Below are 20,362 nucleotides of genomic sequence, written 5' to 3' on the forward strand. Positions count from 1 at the left end.
ACATTTTACAAAGAAATGCAGTCCATTTTAAAGAGGAAGAAACTAAAAAAATATTAAAAGCTGGGAAAACATAAATTTGGGAAATATAAATTCTGGGTTTGTCTATACTATTAACATAGATTTGTTGTAAAATTTGTTATCATTAATTGTCCCACATGCATTACAAAATCATGAATATATTTTACAACTTTTAAACTTGTGAGACACTGAAAAGTCTTAGAGAACTTTATTAGCATTTGTATTAATAGATGGACTTCTTTGATTTATTTAAAAATAATATTTTACTTAATATTTTTTCCCTTAGTATATTTATGACCTGTAATATATATTTTAATTATAACAACAAATTCATGATATAGATTACCTGTCATATTACAATAAACCATGAATGGTTCTAGAGAGCCACTTCCATCAGAATCAACATAGAAGAATCCAGATGAGTTTCCTTTGTGCTTATATGCTTCACATGATTGTTCATAAATGGCTGAAAAAGAAGAGCCCCTTATTTACCAAAAATGCAAGCTTTATATATGATGAATCACCACATCCAGATTAAAAATATACATTTTAACACCTTCACTGCTGATCATACACTCTTGATCAGTCAGCAATAAATCATTTTAGAAATATCCGAAATTAACTTGCTATTGGATGGCTATCAATACCATTCTTTTAAGCAATAAAAATAATTTCATATAGAACTTATTATCATTTATTTCTTATTGTTTTTTTTTATAATGTCATAATGTTGCGCTCACCTTCATTGTTCACATATTATTTTCTTGTATCATGGAATCAAATGGATGTATTTGGGAATTCTTAGTACTGTGGAAGTCAAATAATTGGATGAAGTAAGCTAAATCGATTAATATTGTTTTACAGTGCGATTGCAATTAGTATGCCACGTGTAATTATGCAATCTCATAGATTAATAATACACATTCACACCTACACTTGTAAGTAGTGCACATTTCTTAAGGTTCCAATCCACATTTATTTATTAGTAAAATGAATTAGAGATTTTTTATACATAGATAATATTATTGTAAAGGTATTTATGGCTCAGGTCTTCTAAAAGGTAAAGAGTTTGGTCTAATATTAAAGCTTATTTCACCAGCATTAACCCAGTTTCGACAGAGTAGTGATCGCATCTAGCGGTCACAAGTTATGAACAATATGAGATTAACACTCAAAAATACTTTGTTTATGGGTCAGTTTAAACTGGTTATTCGTGTACGCAACAGTTGAAGTAAGTCACCCCCTCCTTTGTGAAGAGATCAAATGAACTGACCTATGACCAGCAGTCTACTGGAACATCGTTAACCCTGGGCGAATGAAGACCTCCCTTAGTGTTAGCTGTGTATATTCGTGACATCATCACTGTTTATGTTAATTCAAATTGCATATAAGCAAGTACTGGAACAGTGTTAGCTCTCTCTCTTTTGACTATAGACTACAAGGCTGAACGTGGACCTGGGCCCAAGATTCACTTGCGTAATGTAATGTATTCGTTTTATACTTTCCTGTTTATTGTTATACCTTTTATGATTCATCATGGCTTGCTGTAAATCCTGCTATCTTTTGCTATTAAAACTTTGTGTGCGTTGGAACCACAATAATCACATTGGACAATGTTTATTGGTAGCAACAAAACGAACATTACAGTACTGATTGACACAAAATATTCTGTAATGTCAAATTAAAAAGACAATAAAAGATTTTCCTAATTAGTTACAAATCAAAACAGACAATAATGTATTATATAAGTATTCATCTGTTTTGGTAGGATACACATAAATAAACTCAAGAGCAATCACTTGTCTTTAGAGGTCATATAATGAATTGGTAAGAGTGTACAATTAAAGTGTTTCAATAGATATAAAAATATATACACCTATTTGTGACAGGCTCCACCGTTGGTTAGCATATTTCCAAGAAAGAACTTCATATTGCAAAGAATTGGAAAGAATATTGCACGACTATGAATTTGTCTAGAACAGGCTGTTCTTTAAAACTGAGTATCTATGCTAGAAGGAACTTGGAGAAGCATTCAAATGGTCTAGGGGAAGGCTGTCAGTTACAATACTTCATGGCACAGATGGCAGAAACTGTCCAGGGGAAAACAACAGTTCACTAATATGCACTTTTTGGGAGGGAAGTAAAAAGAAAACCGTTCTTGATGAAAATTCACATAGAGTTTGCCAGAAAGTATGTTAGAGGCCCTCATAACAAAAGGAGGAAGATTCTAAGGGGAGATAAGACAAAGGGCTAAATTTACTAAGAATTGAGTTTGGCCACACATTGCCCGCGGTTTAGTGATCCAAACCGCCACATTTACTATAGGGCGGCTTGAGGCTGCGATTTAAAATGGATGGCGATGTGTTGTGGATTTCAAAAGCTAAACCGCCGTTGGTTTTGTTAGAGTCGCCATCCGAAAGACAGGACAGAACAATTTTAATACCAGCTTCTGAATGGCTTGATAGCTGAAACATGCTGTTTGAGCTATTTTGCCATTCAGATCATAAGGGAAAGTACAATTGACATTTAAATTATTTGGGCAATCATTATTTATTAATTAAGGGGCAAACTGAATTTAATATTAACTTATGAAGGAAATTTGTTTTCTCAATATATTAAGGGGACAAAATTATTTAATTATTATTCGGGCATTATGTAATGCCAAATTGTGCAACATAAATAATTATATCCACCATTAACAATCAGTTAATATTATTTTATATTCACATTTCTCCCATAATATAGTGCAATAATAGTGTTCTCTTTAAAATAATAAAAATAATATTAAATTAATTTTGCCCCTTAATAAATAACGATTGCCCAACTAATTTAAATGTCAATGGGGCTTTCTCTTATATTCTGAATGGCAAAATAGCACTCTTGCCACTCACAACCACCTCTTTTATTTTGGCCCTTTGGATGGCGGTTTTGTGGTGGTTTTGCAAACCCCTGCTTAGTAAATCAGGTGGTTTATATATTGATCATTGTTAAAATCGGGATGGCGATTTGCAAAGTGGTGGTTTTGAAAAATGTAAATTCTGTCCGTTTGAATGGCGGTTTGGGCTTTAATAAATCCCCCAAAAAATCGTCTAAAACCAGCCTATAGTATATCTAGCACAAAGTGTAATTTTTTATTTACTTTATTGCAAAATGCTAGGTTTGTCACAAGCCAAGCACTGCACATCATCCCGAGAACACTATCCCCTCTGTGAAAAATGATGTCAGGAAAATAACACTATGGAGGTCCTACACTTCTTCAAGGACTATAATACATGTTAAAATAGGGGGCAAAATTAATAGAGGAAAATACTGACACACAGGGATATTTGCTGCATTCTGTAAGAGACATAGGACTTTTGAGAAGCTTTATAAACCAAGATGGCAATGACCTAAAGCATACAGAAAAAGCCACATTCAATAGGTTTAAATCCCAAACAATAAATGTACTGGAGTGACTTTGTTGCTCCCATCCAACCTGATGTAGCTCAAGCGAATGGAATGTCCAAAAGTACAATACAGGTAGACACATTATTATTATCCTTTATTAATAAAGTGCTGCCATATTACACAGTGCTGTACTTGGAGGGGAAAATGATACAAATATATTACATACAATTGAGATAACAGCTGGCTGACTAATAAGTATTGCTGTTGGTGGGAAAAGTGAGCTTAAGTATTGTAAGGCAGGAGAATTATCAGCCACCAATTTTAAATCAGCCATTGGCGACTTGGATATCTATTCCGCTACTAATAAGCAGCCCAAATCTCTGCATATATGGTATTCTGATCACTGAATGACTGGACTAAAGAAGAATTTGGCTAAACACACTAAGACCCAAATTGCATAGACTTGATTGATTGGTCACCAATGAATAAATGAATGACTTGATCTTTAGTGGCACAAGCAATGTGGTTAGTGAATGGCCGCCAACAAAGTTGACACTAATCCAAATCGACTCACAGCTGGAATTGCAGGTAAAGATCTTCTCCTAAGCATTAATGAAAGGGGGAATATGTTTATGATAAATTATTGTCATGGTTTTTATTCTGATTTTTATAGTTTTGGGTCCCATGATATAGGAATATGAAAACGTGAAAAATGTGCCAAATGAGGTGAATACTTTTTAGAGTGACTGTAAACTAGCCATTGTTTGGTTCACACTATGGTTTTGTTCCGGTTTGTGTTACTTGGTTTTCCTTTTTAGTGTGCTTATTAGTTCTTATTATAAGATGTCAGTTATAAATAGTGATATTTTACTTGCTAATGCAAGTGTTTAGTTTCCCTGTAATTAAGGGTTCTCCTTGTCCTTCAAATCACAGTATTTCCACATCTACATTCAATAGCTGGCTACTTCTATTTACTTTAGAAGACAGGAAAGTGATATTAATTCAAACTGTGTACAGAAAAATTGGGAAGGGATCTTAGCTATTTATTTCACTTTACAATTATGCTCTAGCTTTACTATTACACCAACTGAACCTGATTGAGAACCAAGATACCTAGCAGCAGGGGAGGGCTGGCAAACTTTAGCCCAGGGAGCAAGACTCGACTCAGCAGCCTATTTTAAAGAAAAGAAAATGTAGGTCGCCCAATGACCCAGCCCAAAGTAGCCCACTATGGGACCAGCCTGGGGGGCAGATGCCCCCCAGCCCAGCCTGCCCCTACCTAGCAGTACTGCTATTGATGTTGTGAACCATCCTCTGCTACTACAAACACGTTTCTCTTGGACTTCAAGATACAGGGTGTCATTTATAATGAACAAGATATGTGACTCTGCATATATGTATGTACAAATATATATAATTTAAGGTCCATGCAGAGAAGATTGCAAGTTCAAGTTTCATCTATGCATCTAATCAGCACGGTCATTGCAGTATTCAAAGGAACATGTTCTATACTAGTGAAAATGTCTTTATGTGTCGTAGCCCGATTTTCATCTGGCTCCATTCTACACTTCTTCTACAGCTGAAGCAAGGGCTATTTATTATACGTGGACACAACAAACTGCCTCTCCCATAATATAGCAGGAAGCAATGAGGCATTTGTTTGGAGTAGACTCGCATGAGAGCTCTGGCCCTGATTGGCTCTGAAGTAGTCAGGTGACAGCTAGAGAGACATATTATAGTAGCCACTCAACTTCTTTGTATTGCAGAACATGGTGGACAGTAGAAGCATGTTGTGAAAATATGAATACCTTGCATACTGCAGTTATCATCTGCCACACAGGTGATAACTCCCATCATAGACCAAAACCTGCCTGTTCCATATCATTGATTTTGAATGTAGCACACAAATGCTGATCAGCTTTTTTTTTACATTGCAATTTAGAGGTTGAAAACCTCTCCTAAATCTGTGTTGCACATTTTAAACATGTTCCTTGCCCCCTGAAGTGCAACATGATTTTGTCATGGTGCAAAACTGCAACCTCTAGCTGAATTTACTCCTAACTCTAAATGAGAGTCTAGACTATCAATGAACTCATGTTTATTTTGCCATATTTCATTGCGTTTAAATGAATACAAGAATGAAATTTTTAGAAATGCATGTACTCACACCAACTCTTTATAGTTATATGGAGATATCTATATTAACCATATAAAACATATATTACTACACTTAAATTAGACTAAAAACAAGTTTGCTGGAGATTATTTGTCATTTAATCATATATTTATTTTTTAAAATACATTTGTGGTCTTTATTTTTATCTTTCAAAATACGTTCAATATACATTCAATGGTAAATTAACCTATTTATACATATACACTTATTCCAGGTACTGTACTAAAGCACTATCTTATCTTAAGCTGGAACTTTACCATTTTGATATTAGACCTTAAAACTGCATTTCAAGATAAGAAGAAAAATCATCCTGCTACTGCCCTGCTCACCTGGGGCTGCTCCATGCAGCCCTTATCATCTAGGAACCGCTGTTGTGATGCTGTGGGGGTGGATTTGTGCAGACCAATACAAAGCTGCAGGCATGGAGCTTGCAGCCCCCTAATGGGGTCATACTAGTACACCTACTTTTAGTTCCCGTGTTAGGACTTCAAACAAGCAGCACTGCCACAGCTAACTGGGAATGCAGCTTTCATCATCATCATCACCATTTATTTATATAGCGCCACTGATTCCGCAGCGCTGTACAGAGAACTCATTCACATCAGTCCCTGCCCCATTGGAGCTTACAGTCTAAATTCCCTAATATAGACACACACACACACACACACACACACATACACCCACACAACCAGACAGACTAGGGTCAATTTTGATAGCAGCCAATTAACCTACTAGTATGTTTTTTGGAGTGTGGGAGGAAACCAGAGCACCCGGAGGAAACCCATGCAAACACGGGGAGAACATACAAACTCCAACACAGATAAGGCCATTGTCGGGAATTGAACTCATGACCCCAGCGCTGTGAGGCAGAAGTGCTAACCACTTAGCCACCGTGCTGCCCCACGTACAACTTTAAGAATAAACCATACATGACTACATTTACTATGCAGTTCATATGTGATGCCCCTCAACTCAGTTGAGGTTTGGGATTTTCAACAGCTTTCCAGTAGCACGTCCAGTTATCCCTGGGATAAGTCATAGATTTTTTTTGTATCACTAAAAGAGTGACCATTGTATTTGCAGTCTGATGCACTGTTCTCTCAAAAACATAAAATCCACAATGCCGAGTTTTTATAGGACAGCAGTTTCTCAAAGCAGCCCTTCTGGGTAAAGTTTTCATTAGATAGAATACAATTAAATACTCACAAGAATGACAAGTTGCTCCCATATACCCTGTGTCTGAGCAATTACAGTAAAAATCATTCCATGTTTGTGAGCATTTTCCTCCATGTTCACAGTAATTTGGAAAACATCTGAAACAAAGAATAACAAAAAATAAAGTTTTACTCTCTACAACAATTTATTAAAACAAGAAAAGTTAGAAATGTTTTCATTGAGGTCAGCTGTATGCCAAAAAAAAAAGATTTTATTAGTATAATTTGGAGTAATATAGAAATGTAAAATAAAAAAGTACTGACTGCAGCTCATTAGGAAGAACAAAAGTGATAGCATATTTCAAAATTGCAGCTGTAAATGTCATCTTCAGCAATATTATGGCTCATAATTTAATACGCCGATATAACACACAATAATGAGCCATGTAGAAATAATTTTTGGCTTTTTATATATGATTAACATCCACTCAATCACTGATGTTAATTGCTTATATAAAAAGACTATAGAAAAATTCTAAAATAGATATATTTTGCAGTTCCTCTTTGACATGCATCGCTGCATACTGAATTTTGCCTTATTCCTATTAAAAAAAAGTTGTCCTTTACTAATTAGGATGTATTATAGATGGGTCATTTCTTCCACACTACATTTGAATGGTATAAAATATACTAGTGAAATTTAAGCAAAATAAACTAAGGAACAGAGTTTTGCTGAAAATAAAGCTGCCAAATAAATAGTTTCTTTCACATAAAGATGAAGCTATAAGTATTGGATAATTCTAAAACCTATCCTTTTTTCACCTGCATTTTTCTATTGATGATTTTAAGAAAACGCAAAGAACATATTAAATACCTACAAAGCAGTCAGTTTACTTTCAATGTTGTCATTAAAACTATTAATGACAATGCTAAAACAATTGCTTTGATTGCTATATTGCTGTGTAGTTTGTAACATATGATAGCAATGTATGTGGTGCACTAGTTAGGGTGTTGACCACTCCACTCCTATGTCTAGACAGAGAAAGCCACCAAACTCTGACGCAACCAATGAACGGTTGCAGCCAAAGTCCTTCCTGCAGTCCTTGTTGTATCTGCTGATGTTCCATGGACCTCCTGCTCTTTCCCTTTTATCTCACTTATACTTCACTTGCTGTTCTCAATTGTTACCTCATAAATCACAGATTCTCCCTCTGGTGTTTTCCCTCTGTATGCTTCTCTATCTGTTACTTTGCTCTTCTGACTTCTTTTCAAACTGAATCTTTTTGAAATGTACTCTCTTCAGGAATGAAGTTACCTCCTATTTCTATCAATCTCTCTCTGTATTGTTCCTGTTTTTGAAATTCCCATTTTTAATCTCCCTCTAACTCTCTCCCGCCCCCCCCCCCTCTCTCTCTCTCTCTCTCTCTCTCCCTCCCCCTCTCTCTCTCTCTCTCTCTCTCTCTCTCTCTGGATCATCTGTATCTTCAAAGTGTTCTCCTTAATCCTTCTTTCTATTTTGTGATTAATATCTTAACTTTTTCTCTTTTAATTTCTTTATCTATCATTTCTCTATATTTTAACAGTTTCATTTTTTTCCCTTTTCAGTATTTCTGATTCTTACTTGACCTGTCAGCAAATCTGTTTCTCTGATTTCCCTTCCCACGTGCTTCCTCCTGTCTCTCTATTTATGTTCCCCTGCTAACTGACTGATTAGCTGCTCTTTTTTCCTCTTAATGGTTAATCTTTTTTCTTTCCCACTAGTTATTTAATTTGTAAGGAAATACACATTTGGTACTATATATCTCTCTATATATATTTCGGGATGAATATTATAGTAATTTGGTACACAATATAAAAAGACAAGTTGTAAGTAGAGTTTAAAGAAATGTGGAAAGAAATTAACATTTTGCTGAGTCATTAAGGAGACCAAACGAAAAAGGTAAGATTACTCCTGGGCAAATCATGTTGCAATGCAAGAGGTGTAAGTTAGTTATTTTGCACATAAGTTAAATACTGGCCGAATTTTCATGTAGCACACAAATAATACATGATAACTTTATTTTTACACTGAAATTTAAAGTTGATTTAGGACATGCTCTACCCCAACTATAAATCTGTCCCCAAATTTTAAATTTACCTACCCCTCCAATGCAACATGGTTTTGCCCAGGTGCAAAGTTACTCTTTTTTTATGCTTTCCTTACTTTGCTTATCTTGGCAGTGATAAAATACATACGCATAATCTGTATTTTAAGCTTTAATATATACCTCCTTTCAATAATTACTTTTTAGAAGCTTATGTTAATTTAAAAGCAAATTGTGTTCTTAGTATATAGTAGTCTATTTTACTTCTGCGCAAGGCATAAAGCATTAATTCCCATTTTAGTAGTTTGTGCACATGCTCAGATCTAAAAAGCATACTATATGCCATAAACGCAATTTGTGGTCAACTTAACATAAGCCCCTTAATTGAAATTACTGTAATAATCCATACAGGATATCAGACTTCTCTTCTTGCGCATCTTGCATATATTCTACCTAGAGGAGTAATCGCCACAATTTTATTTCCAGGCAATTCATAAATTGATTTTAAGCTGTCATCATTAACTTTTCTCTTATGCAGATGCTCTAGAGCTGAGATGCTCAATCCTAGTCTTTAACTGGTCATGTTTTCAGGATTTCTGTCTGTAGAAACAGGTGTAATAGTACTGACCCAGCCAAACAGATTAACTCCCCTGTGCATGATTAAAGAAATCCTGAAACTATGAACTGTTGATAGGTCTTGAGGACTGAGTTTGGGCATCTATGCTCTAGGGAAAAGATGCTCAACTCCAATCCTCAAGTACAACCAATAGTTCATGTTTTTAAAATGTATTTAATCATGCCCGGATGAGTTAATCTATTTTGCAGGATCAGTAAATTTGCCATCTGTTTCTACAGACAAAAATCCTTAAAACATGACCTGCAAGTACTGATTGGTTGAGCACTGGAGTTGAGCACCCCTGCTGTAGCAAACTTTAACCTTCCCGTTCAAGATTCTTTCTTGTAAGTATTCAAACTAGGAAGAATGGCTACCTCTTGAATCACTAAAACCAGCATATTACCTGAGTGTTTTAATGACTGAATAAATGACTTTTAATTACAGCAAATCCACTAACAAATAAAATTGTTTATTTATTTATTATTATAAAAAAAAACAACATAAAAATACATAGAGCTTTCATAGAACAAGCTATACATTGTTGTATTTGGTGGAAATGGCAAAATATAAATTATGTTTTTACGTTAAACGGATAAATGTGTTTTATTGGGCTTTTGCAATACAATTAAGAATAGATTTCAAGGACAAACTCTTTTTCCTAAGGGCTGAACTGAGTTAAAACAGATTTCTTTCAGTTTAAAAGTTGTTTTAGGAATCTAATAAAAGTCAAAGGAGATTTAGTGTAAACATAGGATGAAGAGAAAAAGCAATTTTCAACTCACTTTAAGGTCATAAGTATATTATTGATGTGTTGAGCTAGGAAAAACTGTACTGAGAAGAGTAAAAAGAAAACCAAACTTGCACTAGAGCAGAGTCAAGCTTTGACCAAGGTTCACCACAGCAACTCACAGGGAGAAATTGGGTTTTTAGGTGAAGCAACATTGAATGTTTCATGTACTAAATGTATAAAATGAATACATTCTTATAGTCAGTGGGGATTATTTCCAAACAAAATTATGCCGGGATGCAATACATGTTTTCACTGACATATGCCTATTTCATCCATCAGATGCATACATTGAATAGCATTCAAGGTAGGTCTGGCCAATTTAGCCTGGGGGAAAGACTCAGATCAGCAGTCTATTAGAGACATTTTAAAGGGAAAAAATGCAGGTGGCCCAGTGAATCAGCCCCAGGTAGCCCATCATTGGACCAGCCCAGGGGAGAGATGTATCCCTTCCCTCCAGCCCAGCCTACCCCTGAGAGCATTCCCATTCTGATTCTCTATGTGCTCCTGTGTAGCAGCTTTCAACAACATTATACTGTCCTTTACTGCCTGAAAGAAATCAACATGTTGACAAAAGTACAATAATCGCCTTAATGCACTGTCTAGCATCACGTTTGGACCAACATCTTACTGGTTTCCAACATTGAGATTTTTCTTTTAAAATTCTGTTCTTCACTATCACTTATGTCTTGAATAACTCAGGTTAGTAAGGGGTCAGGGAACGTCAGAAGTGACATTAGTTCAAATGTCACAATCATACTTTTCAAATAATTTTTACATTTTATATGTGCATATTATTATGCTTCTACTATAAAGGGAAGTTACATGGGGCAATGGATATCCCATTTAAGTAGCAGCCCGACCTGAGTAGTGACACCAGGGGGTAAATGTATCATACCCCGGTTTTCTCAACTGGCGGGAGATCGGCGTCTTCGCAGCTTAAATTTAAAGCGGCGCTGCCTTGTAAAGGGAAACTTCCCTTTACAAGGCAGCGCTGATTTAAATTTAAGCTGCGAAGACGCCGATCTCCCGCCAGTTGAGAAAACCGGGGTATGATACATTTACGCCCAGTTGTGTAAACTGGTGTAAACATTTTTTAATTTTGCATGACTAAAAATGCTCAGTGGACCGCTACACAAATGAACACTCTCCACTCCTTAAAGCTGCTTTACCACCCAGTAGATACATATTTTAACTTGCTGATTAGGTTTTCCAAAAAGCTGTAATCAGCCTACTGACAGCCATAGGCACAGTACAACCATTAAAGATCTGAGTGATAAGGTGTAAATTATAAAAACTGTAGAACAGTAAATTAATCATTTATACATATTATAGATTTAGAGCGTGAAAAATATACTTTTGGCACATTTTTCTTCTAGTAATCCATACATTTATTATTGTTTGTGAATCAAACGTTGATGAAATGTCTATCACCCTTGTTTGTTTTGCTTTCTGATCCTTATAGTTAAGGATTAAATATAACTATTTCTCATGCCAGTGCTTATATGGAAACATACAAACATCTATTTAATCTACCTAAATATCAAAACTGTGCAAACATGTAGAAGTCACATCGAAGTCCAACCTCTTGCCATTTACATCCACCCCTTTTTTAGTAAATACAAATGTTCTGGTTTTCTTCTAAAATACTGCTTGATTTAGCCTAGTTTATGGCTTAAATTGATTATGAATGGCAATGGACATTGCACTATCTTTATAAATGTAACACTTTTGTGTGATTTAAGGTTTTTACTTTTACATTGGACAAAGAGCAGCAAGAAACTTGCTTCTCTGCTGAAGTGCAATTTTCAACTTAAATTTGAAAGTATAACATGGACCCCAATCTCTGCTAACTCTAAGCTGGTGCTAAAATCATAAAATCAAATATTTTTTATAGCATTAGTATGACAGTGTGCTCTTTTGTTGAGCAAGTAACATTCCTACACATGTGTCCTCTACACCCCTTTATCTCTATGTAAATGCCCCCATCTTGCTCTGCAAACCAATGCCCTTTGGTGGAAATATAGACACATCAGCAAAATTTGAGGCATATGATGTCACCATAGAAGATTTTGTGCTGTGCCTGGCAATTTTGGAATTTGCTAGTGACCTCCATTTCCTGGATATTTGCAACATGCTCACAACTGTTATAACTAATTTAACTGAAGATCCAGCATAAATAGATCATGGACAATATAACATAACTTTGAAAATGTTTAAGTCTTAAATATAAGTGTTTACACTTTAACATTCAGGTTAAATAGTTAGTGCAGATGAACAGAAAGCAACAGGAAGTAGCTGTTGCTTAACTATTGGTAACTAACAAAGCTACATATACAGCTCTTCTGATAATATACATATTTTTTAATAATGTTAATCACTTTCCTTATAATTTCTATCTTTTCTGGTCCCTTCATTGTTATTAAAAACAATATATCACTTTTCTGTCTAATTTATTTCCTTTGCATTGTAACAATGGTTATACTCTATGGATATTCTAATAAATGTGTGTAAACACTAACTAATAAATGTATTGTCCATGTTGTAACTACAGATTAATTTGTAGCTCTGACAGAAACTGGTCCATAAAATACATTTTTTAACAGTATAACCAACAATACTGAAAATGTTTAATTAAAAGAAGCTTAATATTTCAACAGTGACTCAATGTATAAGTAAAATACAGAGTCTGTATTGTATTATTTATTATTAATAATGTTTCTTTATGTTCTGGATTGTGAACATAAGTGTGCTGGTGCATTGCCATTGTGTATAACATTTGAAAACTATTGTAAAAAGACAGAAAATGTGCATTTTTTAAATTTTATTTTCTATATAGGTGTGTGACCTAGACGCTGTCCAGCCGTGGTGTCCACATCTTATAAAAATTCAATAAGGAATTACCAATGCTATTTCTCCATCTGACATGTTTGATTTATGTGAGAGAGGTCTGCATTCCAAGTTAACATTTGATGACGCCATTGGTAGGTTGTGAGATTTGGAGAACAGAACAATAGCTATTAATCAAACTGTTCCGACCCCTACTAAATGTGACACTGCAAACCCCTTCACTGTAATGAGCTTCTTTCCATTCCATTGACATCTAAGCTTATGCTATTTTATTATTTCAAACACATGCTCATAAAGCATATTTAACAAAAATATCTAGAATAAACACCAGAAATTAGGTTTTTCTAGCTACTTGCACGTGTACTTCTATGAGGGATGAAGCTTTTAGAAAATGCATTTACAAACATATGGGGCCTGAGTCGTTAAGGAAAGTGGGAAAGTAAGACAAAAAAAAGAGTAAATGTTCTCTGGGACAACCCATGTTACAATGCAAGGGGTGCAAATTAGCACCCCTTGTATTGCACATTATGAAAATACAGGTTGTTTTTTCATCTAATACACAAATACTTGATAGCTTTATTTTTATACTAAAATGTAAAGCTGAGCTTGGACATGCCTTACCCCAAATATAAATCTGTCTCCACATGTTAAATTTACCCCCCCCCCCTCCTTTCAACGCAACATAGTTTTGCCCAGGTGCAAAGTAATTCCTTTTTTATGCTTTGCTATTCTTAATTGGGTGAATAGGGGGTAGGCAATTTAAATCACCTGTTGCTGGACATGTTATGTGGACAAACATCATGATAAACCTAGTGTGAAGTTCCAAGCCTTTGGGAATATTAAAATGGCAATATATAAGGTAGATATATCATTAAATATGAGCATATAAACTTTATTGGACTTTCAAGCTTGGAACTACTATTAATATCCACATAAATAAATAATTATTCTATATTTGTATCAGTTGGCTTGAAATGTGCATTATTGTTATTTTTATTCTCAGCTTATAATTGCACGCTAATTGGTTTTCCTCCTCATGGTTTTGTTTATTGATCTTCTTATAATGACTAATTATGTGAGACACGTAAGACACTTATTGATAGAGATTTTATCTTTGCATGGTTAGTATCTCTCCATGATTGCTTAGAGTAAATCTTCCTCCTCTCTCCTGCTCCACATGGATCAGGAATATCTCTGTGTTGGATACCCTGGAACAATTACGTATTACAAAGTGTAAAGAGCAGATATTAGGGTGACAAAGAAGAGTAATAAAGTGTTTTCTTTTTAATGTATAACTGAAAAAGAAGAAAATTACGTATACAGCAGACTTTCCAAAAACCCAAAGGCCCCTTCATTTACATAGTTTAGCTGTTTTAGAAATGGATTGCTTATCACACTCCAATTGTGTTTGGCTGGTTCTTTCAGCCTTTGACTACACATCAAATATTGTAATAACGTCATGTAATATTCTTGATCTTGTACTAAGCATTTACATGTACATTGAATTCATATTTTCTGTAATATCTGTTTGAGTGGGATTTGTTTTTTAACTCTATGATGTGATTCATACATGCCTTTATAATACAATAAGATTAAATTAATTAGAGATGAATTAATAAAATGTTATATTTAGGCAAGGTTACATTAATTATATGATTGCATAAGTTATAGGAATGATAGCAGTCTTATTTAGCTATAAGTTCCTCTTTAGACAATTTAAAAATGTTATTTTATATGGTCGCTTCTATATAATTTTAATAGATGGAGTGCATTATATGTTTATTTAATACACAGTTGATAAATTAGTTGTTAATAGTTTGCGTACTTAACATATATATTGATTGCAAGCATGTTATATTAATGTTAAGTGCTCAATTTTCCCAGGTTATTAATTTGTTCCTTTAATATGGCAGCAGATTTAGTCATGGCAATGAGTCTAGTGGTCATGCTATGTTAAATACCAAATGAAGGTTTGCCATTTTGGTTTCAGTAAAATGTTTTCAGTGAACCAAACTTTTCACCCAAACATTTTTATATGTGTTCGCAAGTGGACTAAATAAAGGATGTTTCATTAAGTTTTATTGTATCTGATGCACACAGTGTTTGGGTGATTGAACCTTTGCTGCCTTGTACAATGATGAAAGTGATGTGAGTAGATTTGGTATAACACAGCATATTGAGACAATTTTATTACAGCACTAACCCTGTATTTCCTCAGCAGTATCTCTGATTATCAGTAAAAGCGATCCAAAGTCTCCACAAAAAGGTATCAGCCTTAAAATGAAAATGTGAATTTAACAAGGACATACTGGAGTTGTACGCACATTGAAGCTATTATGAAACTAACTGCATCATCAACTCCTCAGGACATAAAAAGTTTTTCCTGGGAATGGCCAATTACTTTTCCAGCTCCATATTTAATTTAGTTTCATTCAATGAGCCACTAAAACAACTCACGAAGAAAAATACCATCTGGACTTGAGAATATAAACACCAGGCCTCCTTTCAAACCCTGAGCAAGATTTTCTAGAACAGCACTATTAAACAACAAGCCTGAATACAAAGAAGTGGCTACCACAAAGAACAAAGAGCTTTTTTTTCTAGTATTTTACTTTTAAGATAGTACATAATTGATCATTATCCATGCAGAGTTTAGGCAAGACAGAGAATTTTCAAATACATGATTTCAAAAGATTAATGGGGTTGTATAATGTAATGTCAGCTGGGGAGATGTTTTTCCCCTCTTGTGGGAGATGATCACCAACAGCCCATAAAAAGCAAAAATCTGGGAATAGTTCAACGTGCAGGTAACAGACATGAAGACCAGAATATTTGCAAGTTCACTGTCTTGCAAATATCTCACTTCAGGCTCACCATCCAATGACAGATAGACTGAATTGAAATACGTTTCAAAAATAAATGTTTCTGTAACATCTTATCTTTAAACTGGTAATAGTGTTACTGAGGACGATCGATCCATTTCCAGTAGCTTAAAGACGCATGTGAGATATCTCAAATATCTATTTATTATAACAATTACAAAATGGTGATAGTAGAGGTCACTTGATGCCCAGTACAAAACATCTTGGCTTTGCATTGTTGTGTCTCCATGGGCCACCCAGCACACATTAAGGTGTATGCTTACCCTGCTTTGTTGAGAGTCTTCTCTGAAAATTAAAAGCGTACCTTGATGTGCAGAGAGGCTGATAAATCTTTAGAAGTGTAATTTCAGTTTATTCAATGACAGTGAGAGGGCACAGGAGCTGGTTTTATTACATGTGTCACTAAAACAGCGATAGTCCTGATTTCACAAGACTAGTGCCATTGAAGGTAAAAAATTAAAGTAATTGCGCAATTAAAAAATTACACATGCACAATGTTTTAAATAAAGTTTAATTGAACATTAAGTTCCTGAAGCCCTTGTACACAACTGTATTAAATATATATTTTATTTTCTGATTTATTTTAGTCCCAGTAAAAAAAGAAGGAAAAAAACACATTAAATCATCCAGTAGCACACTAGGGGGTAAATGTATCATACCCCGGTTTTGTCAACTCTCGCGAGTTCGACGTCTTTGCAGCTTTAAATTTAAGCTGCAAAGACGCCGAACTCGCGGGAGTTGACAAAACCGGGGTATGATACATTTACCCCTAGATCTGACTGGCTCTGAAAGAGACAGAAAATACTTTTGTTTGGTTGGCAGTTGAAGATTAGTCTTAGAGTAGCTTTTTCTTTTGTTTTCATTTGGACTTTTATTCAATTTATTTTATTTTTTGTATATTGTTGGTGCACTTTGGGTCTAAAGCTGCAGGTTTGAAGTACAGCATCCATTTTGCTCTTCATAAATAAGGCTCACTGCAGTTAAGCATAATTATATAAAGCACTCTCATGGGTTCATCTAGTTTCCTGGGGAATAAAAGGCATGTTTCATTTTGGTGCATTTATATTTGCCCATACACCAATGTAGTTAAAATATAGAATATGAAATAAAGGCCACCCAGGTGATTGATTTTTCTAATAATTTATTTAAGATACTGCATAAATGAATCTGGCAACCCTAAAATATGCCAGCTGAGCCATTATGCCCATGTCTATTAATAAGGTGTTCTGTGCTCAAACTTGTTTTATTAAATTGGGCTGATAAGCTTAAGTTTCCCAGTCTTGCTATTAATAAAATAGCTATTGACTGTAGCCATTGCACACCCTATATTTAGCCCCTACTACTATGTGTGGTTGGCAGTTTTTTCATTAAATACAAGGTGCCCAGATAATAATGAAGCTCTTTGTTCATTCATTAGGCTGAAAACCTTTTTTTCCTTCTACAAATACATACACAAATGTTTATGCTTTGTATGCCAACAGTGGCTGAACTACTGCCTTTGAGGGAGATGTTGAGGGGGGCCATAGCCGCTACAAACCCTGCAATAGTGGTTATTCCCCCAGTGCTTGCACCCACTATTATTTCAGATAATATATAGTGAAACACACAGTGATGTACTCTTCAGCCTGTATGGTAGTGCTGCTCGTTAGCTCCAGTCTGACCCTAGTTGACATATACTTGAACTGGCCAGTAACAGCAGTTATGACAATTTTCTAAATTATACACAAAGGCTATTTAGTTTCTAACAATATTCCTTGTAGTGTGATTAATTTATACAACAAACTATCATCTGGTTCTAGATGTATTGCTTGGGCAATGTTTGCTTTGATTTAATTACTGCCATAAATGTCCAAGAGATGATATACTGTAATAATGTGAACATGTTATTAATTGGGTAACTATTGGGAATTGTAAAAAGCTGAAGAGACTGGAGCTGCATATTATAATAGATGTTGGGTCATTTTGATACTGTGAGATATTATAGAGAACTGTGTATTGTAATAAATTGTGGGAGCGTAAATACAAAGTAGACACCACAATAAACTTTATAGAAATGTGTTTATTAGTGAAAAATTATCTGGAACCTTTTAATAGTTTTTCAAAATAAAGCAGTCTTAACTCTTAATTACCTAGTGTCTCTTTCACAGAAGCCGTACTCAAATTTAGTGGACTCCATATCCCAGCACTGCAAATAGTTTTGGGGTTGTTCTTCTTGGTGGACAAATGTATCAAGTGTGTTTTGTGAAAATCAAAGTTTTTGTTGGGGGGTGTCTTATAAACAGCAGTTATATGAAAATGAGAACTAATAGAAAACCTCTGGAAATCCACCTTTTTTTAAAAGCACCACATTACATACCACTGTCACAATTTTTGCCATTGTAAAAATACATGATATTTGTGAAGCAGTGGTTTGGTAAACCTCTGGAAACCCACCGAAAAAACTGCTATAAAATTAGGAGTGGTTCTGACACGTAAAAACACCTCAAATCACAGGCATTGTGTAAAAAAATATAATAATAATGTGTGAAATGAAAGCCCTTCCTCTCCTTTATAAACGGGCTGTGCTACTTAGCAACAGTTGCGTTACTCCAGGTGAAGGCTTTACAAACATTTGTTTCAGTCCCCTTAGAGAACAAGGACTGGTACCATGTAGCACAGCCTGTTTATGAAGGGGAAGGAGGGAATTTTTTTTAACACATTAGGAATTTTTGTTTACATGCAATCATCGCCAAACATTTATGATGATTGTTTTAATTTTTGGCCCCCCAAACTGCTAGTTAATACATCCAACAGTTTGTAGGTGAAATTCACTGTGTGACTCTTTTAAAACCTACAAAAACCTGCATCTTGATACATTTCCCAGTTAGTGTTGTTCCATTTTTAAAGCAGTAGACGATTTTAATGTTAAACCAACACATTATGTCTTAGATCTTAGCTGATAGTACTTGCTTGGCATTTGTGTTTGCTCAAGAAAAGGAGTGGAAGTTGTTATTTAATACCCCACATTGACATAGCATTGGTGTCACATGCCAGGGCCAAATTTCCTACAGGACTACATGTCCCGGTTTTCTGATTCAAAATGATGGTATACTTGTCAACATTTTGAAACAATCGCCATGTTGCTGTTGGTAATATAAATTATAGCATGTTATATGCCATGCTGTGTAAGTAAATTGTGGTGAACCTTCTTCATAACATGTTCATGAAACATAGCTTCCAAACTGTTGAGGGACTCCTTCAAAAAGAATTAACCAAAGGTTTGTCATAGGATCATTAACTCCAAGAATGTGAAACCTCTGAACAAAAAATTGATAAAAGGATGAAAACATGGACTACAAAGGTAAGTTGGGAGTGAGTCAGTGAAAAGGAGTGAATATGAGTAAAGTAAGAGTGTAAGTACTTTTTATAGGTGGAATTATGAAACTTCAACAAAATGATAACTAGTAGTTTGGATAATGATGTAAGAAAGTACATTTGTAAGAGGGACTTGAAAGCGAATTTGAAGAGTTAATGAAGAGTAAATGGCGTAACAAATTGAACAGTTATTTCATGAACTGTAGAAGAGTGGGAAAAGTCTGGGAGACAGATACATGACTCATACAAAAGACTGAAAGGTCTAGGCTCCTGGAGTTGAGGGACAAGCTGTGATCTTGTGTACTATAATACTTTGTATCAGTTGTAGAGAGGCAGAGCGAACAGCTGATGTGTCTTTTATAAAATCAAGTCATTGCTCAGAGGCTTTTAATGAAAAATGTAAATTTAAAAATGTATTACGATACCTCCAGAGAAAAGTAATCTCTGTATGGACATAATCGATTTTGCCTGTTAGCGTTGCATGGCAGTTAGCAATAGCTGCCATATTTGCAGTGGTTAAACTTTAGGAGCAGATGGTCTGTGTACCCAGCAAACACTATTTAATCTGCAAGATAGCAGATTCAAATGTTTGTGCAGGTGGAGTCTAAAATAACAAGTGGCTTAAAGCTGTCTGATTTGATATGAATTTAGTTATTCATATGAATCTAGGTTGTATGTTTATTCCACACTGTACATTTTCGTTTGGCATAAAATAAGTATTATATGTAGCAGAGTCTGTAAAAGCAAAGTTCATTCACCTGTTGATCTCATCTTTTTTGCAAAACTTAAGTGTAGTTTCAACTAATAAATCAAATATTAATGGGATATATTATATTGATGTTAATAAAAAAAATAGTATCATAAACTTGTGGCCAACAATAAAGTGCATTATGAAGTATTGTTCCCAGACCTGATTGACAAACAATCTAATTTCCAGGCCAAAAAAGGCTAAGTATCTCTATCACAAAAACAAGTATATCATAAACATCTTCCACGCATAATTGACTAGCATGTTATATCTCATGCAGAGAATTTTCATAACAGTAATTTTTAG

General features: G+C 34.8%; 1 protein-coding gene across 1 annotated transcript in view; it reads right to left on the minus strand.

Moving 5' to 3' along the window:
* Positions 1 to 20,362, minus strand: part of CNTNAP4 (contactin associated protein family member 4) — a 250,097-nt gene that overhangs the window by 74,712 nt on the left and 155,023 nt on the right. Inside the window, exons 11-12 of the mRNA XM_075211115.1 lie at positions 6,788 to 6,894; positions 365 to 484 (exon numbers count right to left, since the gene is read on the minus strand). Coding sequence (XP_075067216.1) covers positions 365 to 484; positions 6,788 to 6,894 — 227 coding nt within the window. The remainder of the gene's footprint in view (positions 1 to 364; positions 485 to 6,787; positions 6,895 to 20,362) is intronic.

The sequence above is a fragment of the Mixophyes fleayi genome, chromosome 1 (assembly GCF_038048845.1).
Source record: "Mixophyes fleayi isolate aMixFle1 chromosome 1, aMixFle1.hap1, whole genome shotgun sequence".
In the NCBI taxonomy this organism is placed as follows: domain Eukaryota; kingdom Metazoa; phylum Chordata; class Amphibia; order Anura; family Limnodynastidae; genus Mixophyes; species Mixophyes fleayi.